Source organism: Muscardinus avellanarius, assembly GCF_963383645.1.
Source record: "Muscardinus avellanarius genome assembly, chromosome: 12".
In the NCBI taxonomy this organism is placed as follows: domain Eukaryota; kingdom Metazoa; phylum Chordata; class Mammalia; order Rodentia; family Gliridae; genus Muscardinus; species Muscardinus avellanarius.
This window is the reverse complement of record NC_137798.1, coordinates 74,535,114-74,543,178: the sequence shown is the minus strand read 5'-3', so window position 1 is coordinate 74,543,178 and position 8,065 is coordinate 74,535,114. Positions and strand designations below refer to the sequence as shown.

The window sequence follows — 8,065 nt, the reverse complement described above, 5'->3', positions numbered from 1 at the left end:
ATCTCAAGAGCTCAAGGAGAAAAATTTGGTAACTTCAGATTGATTCATACAACCTTCACAGATTACAAAATCCTAGGTTCCACCACAGATTTATATGACTCAGTTACTTAAAGTAAATAAACACATATACGACAAAGATTACTCTAAATTCAATCCACTTAAAGGACTAGCATTATATCATGGTCCAAGTGCTAGTCTTGGAGGTACGCATGGAGCCATTTACAAAAGTATTAAACTTTGCTAATACATAGTTCTGGGGTTCCTAGAACCGACTTTTTGGACTCTAACAATCACCACTTACTTATCCTTTGAAATGTCCCTGAACTTCTTCAAGTAATATGAAGTGGTATTTACAGTTCTGATAACTCAGTAAATAAATATAAGTACTTACACTAGTGGTGGCCACCTCTAACACCAGTAGACTGAGACAGGAAGATCTCACATTCAAGGCCAAACCCAGCAATTTAGCCAAATTCAATGGTCCCACGTTTGATTCCAAGACCACCAAAAAACCCACTTTAAGTAGATGTTATTCTGTGTTCCCAAACATTTATCTAGAAAAAACTTAAAGGTAGTATTTGAAATCCATAAAGCTAGGCTGGGCATGGCTGGCGCACACTTGTAATCCCAGTACTTGGGAGGCTGAGACAGGAAGATCACAGGTTCGAGACCAGCTTCAACTACTAAGTGAGATCCTCTGCAACTTACTGTTTCAAAGTAAATGTTTTAAAAAAATAGGCTTTCATGATGTTCACTGACCATCCAAACTGTATTTACAACCATCAATGAAGGCAGCCATTAGACTTTATAGTTTGCTTTCTAAATACTGTTCATCCTCAGGACTCTGTCAGTAACCTGAGGTCAATACAATAAAGTCAGATGACAAAGTAAAAGTACAGAAAAACAAGAGACACAGGTTACGGTCAAATCCCTAGCTGTCATTACTCTAAGAGCTCATTTACTTCTCAGCCCTTCTAAAATCTGAAAACGTCAAAAATACTATTTAAAAAGATGACAAACTATTTCAGGATTCTAAATGTGTTAGGCGTTTTAAGCATATTGTACACAGAAAATAAACTAAATAGAACTCCTTTAAACAAACAGACAAAAAAAGCAGTTTTGTAATATTTTATTATCAATAACAAACAGCTGCTTTAGTGGGTCTGTTCTGCAGCTGATAATGGGTGGATGGGAGGAAACCCTTGACCCTAACAAGAAAAACTCAAATTTAAGCCTTTATGTACAAGCAAATTTAGAGCTCTTTTAAGTGTCCAAAGCTATTATTAGTTTAATTGAGACATTAAACTAATTCTGAATTAACAATTGAATAACCAGGAACTAAAACGTTCAATTTTTCTAGTACAAAAAATTAAATTTGCTTTAGTTATAAAAGAGCTCTGTCAATATACACAAACTATATACTTCAGACATTCACAAAAATGTGAGCAGAAGGCTTATCAAAAGACATTTAATACAATTAGTTTTCAACAATCCCTTGGTGGTCCACATCTACAAAGATATCCAGCCCAACCCACCCCCCTCCAAACCCCACCCCCTCAGAAAAGCACATACTTACCAGAATTTTTAGCAAGTATGGTTTGGGAATTTTTGTTTTTAAAAAAGGCCCCCAGGGCAAGTTATTTACAGTTTAATTGCCACTGTCAACTGATCTGGACCGGGACCGAGACCGGGACCGGGACCTCTGGCGATCCACAGATGCTGGAGACTTAGATCTACTTGAAGAACCACGTTTCTGGCTCTTCTCAGGCACGGGAGACCTACTAACAGAACGAGATTTGCTCCTGCTCCGGCTCCTGCTTCTTGACCGGCTGTAAGACTTGCGACTACGGGATCGAGATCGGCTACGTGACCTAGAGGAACTCCTGCTCCTAGATCGAGATCTGCTTCTTGACCTGATTAAAAAGGTAGGACGGAAACAGATCAGCCTATGTGATATACCCCACAAATCCATTAAATAAAACCTCTGATGCCAAAAAAACAAAAATATACCTGTGCCTTTTGCTTCCTTCAATTAATTTGATTTTTCTCCCATTTATTTCCTTTCCAGAAAGTTTTTCAATAGCATTCTTTAAGTCACCATAAGAGGCAAACTCAACCACCCTAAAAATGGGGGAAAAAAGCCATTTTTAAGCATATACATATCCCAGTCTTGTACACTATGTAGAGCAACCTGTAAGTGGTGGTTGCTCTGCTCATTTTACTATTACTACATTAAATCAAGTTTTTTCCCCTTGGCAGTACTGATGGAACCCAGGACGTTCTACCTTTGAGTACACCCCAGCCCTACTTTTTATTCTTTATTTTAAAACAGGGTCTGAGTTGCAAAAAGTCTAAGTAGCTGAGGCTGTGCTGTCTGCACAAGCGTGTTCCATATCACATCCATCTTGAAATCATACTTCTGACTGATAGACAAAGGGCATAGCAAAATTTTAGCACTGCTGACTTTTCCTGCCAATATTTTTTGGGGTGGGGGAACTACAGATTTAACCCAGGGGCATTCTACCTCTGAGATACAGCCCCAGCCCTATTTTTTATTCTTTAAATAAGCCTAAGTTGCAGAGGGCCTAAGAAGCTGAGGCTGGGCTCAAATCTGTGATCCTCCTGTCTCAGCATCCTACCACACTCGGCTTTATTGCCAGTATTTCAAAATAAGTAATTAATTTTGGGGGGAAGTTCTGTGTATTGTAGCATGTTTAGCAGCACACCAAGCCTCTTTACCAACTAGATGCAGTAGCACCCTCAACAAGTTTTGACAACCAAAATTGTCTCCAGAACTAGGTCAAATTTTAACCTGAAGAGAAAACTGTCCCTGATGGAGAGCCACCCTAATCATGCATGTATGAATTACTCAAGCCTTCAAACAGGTACAAAGTAAAACTCTCAGGATATTTCAAAAGGCTCTCGAAAACTCCAACAGACTCACCCTTCATTTAATTTAGGTCGATGCGCATCCGCAAAGGTTACTTCCCCAGCTTGTCTCATGAAATCTTTGAGATCCTTAACACAAGATAATTTTGTTAAGCAAAGAAGAGGAAAGGTGACACACAAACAACCACATGGTATAAAAAACAAGACTACTGAAAGAGAAGTTGTTAGATAAAGTACAAACATGGTATATACCACACTTGTATTCTATCAGAATTCAAAAATTAAGTAAGTCAGGGCACGAAATAAGAAAACAGCATATTGCTTTTAAGCAAAATGCTAGAGGAAATTCAGATTTAACATTAAAGTAGTATTAGTCTATACTGAGCTCAGTACGAAAGGAAAAAAACAAACAAAAACAAAACAAAACAAAACAAAAAAAAGAAACAGTACATATTTTTAAAGTAAAGACTAAAGTAGTAGTTTTATATTTAAATAACAGAACATTTACAAGACACCAGTTATTTTGTGCCCCATATGTCATTAAAAAAGTTTACTTTACCTTTATTAATATTTCCCTAGGCTAGTCAAGCAGCAAACCATTAATCGGTCGGAGAAACCTTCATGACATATGCCCGACTGGCTCTTCGCCACCCACTTGAAGGATACTACCCAGTCGATGGAAGCCTTTAATCGCACAGCCCTCCCTATTAGCAGACTACTGGCGGATGCAGACACGTTCTAATCTTGTGCAGTTACCAAGGACCACTTTACTGCGATCAGGATTCCAACGACCACCTAATTTCGTATCTTTCAACTCTTTTCGACCAGGACCTCTTATTCGGAAGCGTTACAGGAGACAGCTCTCAACTTAGGGATCAGATCACGTAACCAACGCTCTGGGATCGCTGCAATATGGCACTTCAGTAAGTGCACCGATTACGTCTAGACCGGCAAACACAGATCTAGAGGTGGCCAACTGATCACTGTAGGAGCTGACTGGCAAAGTCAACCAGGCCCAACCAAGAGTGACCAAGACAACGATTAGGATAACCCACAGGCACTCCTCGTCATAAGGCCAACGACACAGATAGGCTGGCAAATAAAGGGTTTAATATTTGGTTAAAATTGATTTTAAAAAACAAGAAAATATCCTCAAAACATTTACATTTGATCACTAATATTAAAATTTGAAATATTCCCCCAGTTACAGTTAATTAAAATTTAAAATTACAATTCAATTAATTCCATTAATTTAATTAAAATTAAAACTACTTTTAATTAAATATAATCAAAAATTAACTACCCATTAAGTTAAAAAAAAGCCACACATTAAAGTAACTCAAAACTGTATGTCAACAAACCTGCCAGCTGACTCTTGATGATAAATTCTCAACTATTAGCCGATTTTCTGTTCTTACAGGTGGAGCATTTCTAAAGAAGAAAATGAGTATTTACAATAGAAGAAATGCAGTGTTATGTACTGACGTGCATTTCCTATGCTCAACTATGGACAAGTTTAAGCAATCAAACACCAAGTCATTCAAATGACTTTAATCAAGAGTATCCTTTTTTTTTTCTTTTGCAGTACTGAGGATGGAACTGAGGAGCATTCTATCTTTTACTCTGTTTTGAAACAAAGTCTCACTAAGTTGCAGAAGACCTCACCAAGTAGCTGAGGCTGTTGAGAACTCACAATACTCCAGTCTCATCCTCCCAAATGCTGGGATTTTAAGTGTCTGCCACCACGCCCAGCCAAGTTTTTGTTATTCTTTTCTTTTGTAGTACTGGAGAATGGAACCCAGGGGCTTTCTACCTCAGGGCTACACCCGCAGGCCTATATTTTATATTTTATTTGGAAAGATCAGATCTCATTATGTTGCTGATAGCCTAAGTAGCAGAGGCTGGCTTTGTACCTATGCTATCCTCCTGTCTCAGCCTCCAAAGTACTGGGATTACAAGCGTGCTCGAGTTTGTTATTCTATATGCTTCATTTCGCATCAAGAAAGCACTTTAACATGAACTAGAAATAATTTACACTGTCCCAAAATAATTCTCTTAATGGTTCCTGAACCTCAACATTGCCCTACAGTAATGAGAATTCAACCATTTACCAACCACATACCGTCTATCATTTCGAGGTCTGCGACTACTAAAACGGTCAGAATAGCGTCCTCTACCTCTTCCACCTCGAGATCGAGCCCTAGCATGTTCAATAGTAACCCTATAGAAAAGGGGAGGGAAAAAAAATCTCCATTATATATTTAAGTTACACACAGATACACTGATCTTAGGAAAAAAGTCTTACCTTTCACTACAAAGTTCTTTTCCATCAAGCTCATATACAGCATCATCTGCATCCCTGGGATCCTCAAATTCCTAAAATATAAGAGTAAGACTCTTAATGGGGCTTTAAATGTTCACTTTACAACATAATCAAGACCACTAAAAATGTAGGGCAGAAGCCAGTGGCCCATGCTTACAATCCTAGTACTTGGGAGGCTGAGACAGGAGGATCGCAGGTTTGCAGCCAGCTTCAGCAACTTCTGAAGCCCTCTGCAACTTAATGAGACCCTGCTTCAAAATAAAAAATTGGACTGGGAATGGCACAGAGGTAGAATGCCCCTGGGTTCTATCTTTGGTACCAAAAAAATAAAAAAAGGTGGGAAAGGAGGGGAAAAGAAATATCCTCACACTACTATAGATAAGCCTAATCAAGAAATAAATGGAAAGCTGGGAGTAGTGGCAAACACTTGCAATCCCAGTACTTGGGAGACAAGAGAATCTCAAGTTCACTGCCAGTCTCAGGTACTTTGTGAGGCCCTCTGCAACTTGCTCAGCGTTTTAGAAATAAAAAATTGGGCTGAGAGTGTAGCTTGGAGATAGAACAAACCTGTGTTCAATCGCCAGTTCCGCCAAAAAAAAAAAGGAAATAACTGGGGGATGGGTACTGCTAAGCAAGTATTATATTATTTTCATTCTTAATAGACTCACTGCCTAATCTGTGTGCAACATTTCCTGAAAACATTCTACCTGAACTCAGGTTAAAAACAAAGCTTTATTCATTGCTTCACGGATGAAGATGCTGCACCCAGTTCTAAACACTTACCACAAACCCAAAACCTCTTTTCAGATCAATATCTCGGATCCGTCCATAACCCTTGAAGAATCTCTCCACGTCCTTCTCCCTCGCAGCTGGATTTAGCCTCCCGATGAACACCCGACAGCCACTCATGATGTCCGGCTACTTCCTGTCATGAAATAATTCAATCAAGACAATACCAATGAATGGCACCGAGAACACCTGATCAAGAGATCCAACACGTGAAATAGCATAAAAACGTTTACCCGATATTCTACACGACAACGCCAGTATGGCCTCTAACTACACTCGGTCCCGTCAGGGCTGTCGTCGGAAATGGAAACTCGGCTCCCGACACCACGAGCCCCTCCCTTCCCCGGGTCGCCGACCGCAGCCACCGCAACGCCCACTGCCACCTTCCCCACTGCGCAGCCGCAGCCGTCCGCGGCTCCCGGCCCCCTCCCATCTGCCGCAGTTAGGAAAGGCCGAGAAGGCCGGGCGGAGCCGGCCCCGCCCCTCGCCGGGCCCGTCCAATGGCCGCCCGCCCCGCGCGCGTCGCCGCCCCGCCAGGCGTCACAGCGGCTGGAAGCCGGGATCTCGCGGCGCCGCGGCCGCGCCTGCGCACTCGGCGGCGTGGGGGGGGGGCTCGGCGGCCACAAAATGGCAGCCGCGGAGTCAGCGGCGGGGGAACGACGCGCGTGCCAAGCTCGCCGCCCGCTCCCCTCCCCCGGCCCCGCCGGGCCCGAGTCCCGGTGCCCGCCCACGGGACGCCCTCCCGGCCCCGCCGGAGCCCTCGGGAAGCCCCACAACCCCCCCGGGCCACCGCTGGAGGGGGCCGGTAATGAGACCCGGCAGCAGCAGGGAGGGGCGCGCGTTCCCTCGGTGCCAACGACCACCACCATGACCGCCCTTCCACCTGCAGTGCCCCTCAAACAACACCCAAAGGGAGACGTGCCCCAGCGCCCACCTCAATCAACTGCGCTCATTAGACGCCGTCCTCCGCAAAGAGCGCAGCCCCGGCCACTCGCGACCTGACCGGCCATGGAGAAGCCTCGATCCGAGAAGCCTTGCCCTCAAAGCGAGCCACTCACCTACCGGACAGGAGCTTTGGCGACTGAGACCCAGAGAGGTCCGTAGCCTGCGACGGAGCCGGCTACCTCCCCGCAGACCAGGACTCAACTCGGCTACGTCTCTCGACAACTGACGCACTTAGCAGCTCTGGCGTTTCACAAAATGGAAGGCGCGTCTGGCGTCACTTCCGGGGCCGCCCCCGGAACTCGGGAGTCCGCCCATTGGGTCCCGGGACGGAAGTTCCCGCGGGACGGAAGCCGCCTGGCCGTGACCCCGAGAGCCACCCTCGGTGGGCGGGGCCGCGGGGCACGGGCGAGGGCGCGGCCCCTCTGCGTCTCCTGACCGCGGAGTTGGCTTCCTCATCCTCCTCTAAAAGAAAAGAAAATAAATAAAATTTAAAGGGACCCTACGCCGGGCGTGGTGGCGCACGCTTGTAATCCCCACACTTGGGAGGCTGAGACAGGAGGATCGCATGGGTTCGAAGCCAGCCTCAGCTACTTGGTGAGGCTTTCAGCAACTTAGTGAGACCCTGTTTCCAAATAAAATATATATTTTTAAAAAAAGGTCTGGGAGTATAGCCCGGAGGTAGAAAGCCTCTGGGTTCCACGGACCCCAGAACCACTAAAAAAATAAAAATAAATAAAGAGACCCTACGCCGGGCGTGGTGGCGCACGCTGGTAATCCCAGTTCTTGGAAGGCTGAGACAGAAGGATCGCGGTTCGCAGCCAGCCTCAGCTACTTAGACCCTGTTTCAAAAGAAAAACTAGGGCTGGGTGTGTAGTTTGAAGGTAGAATGCTCTTGGGTTCCATCCCCAGGCCCGCAAAATAAAATAAAATAAAGAAAAAGATAGGGCTAGGAGTGTATCTTGGAGTTGAAATGCCACTGGGTTCAATCACCAGTACCAGAAAAAAAAAAAAAAAAAGCCCTGACAAATGAGAGACCCCCTCTTTTGGAGGGTGTTGGGGATGAAACCTAGGGGCATTCTACCTCCGAGCTATATCCTCAGCGCTATTTTCATTCCTTAT

At 44.3% G+C, this 8,065-nt stretch overlaps 1 protein-coding gene across 4 annotated transcripts; it reads right to left on the bottom strand.

Moving 5' to 3' along the window:
• Positions 1 to 1,648: 1,648 nt before the first annotated feature.
• On the bottom strand, positions 1,649 to 6,121 carry SRSF5 (serine and arginine rich splicing factor 5; the record flags this gene model as incomplete). 4 transcript variants are annotated; one of them, XM_080706875.1, is made up of 7 exons in its annotated part: positions 1,649 to 1,913; positions 2,011 to 2,121; positions 2,945 to 3,018; positions 4,251 to 4,320; positions 5,012 to 5,110; positions 5,195 to 5,265; positions 5,996 to 6,121. In XM_080706875.1, 7 exons carry the CDS (start codon positions 6,119 to 6,121, stop codon positions 1,649 to 1,651), a joined length of 816 nt encoding a protein of 271 aa, XP_080563001.1. The 4 variants fall into 4 exon arrangements, with proteins under 4 accessions (XP_080563001.1, XP_080563002.1, XP_080563003.1 ...); XM_080706876.1 differs by having other exon boundaries at positions 5,999 to 6,121; XM_080706877.1 differs by having other exon boundaries at positions 1,649 to 1,901; positions 5,999 to 6,121.
• Between the last annotated feature and the right edge of the window lie 1,944 nt (positions 6,122 to 8,065).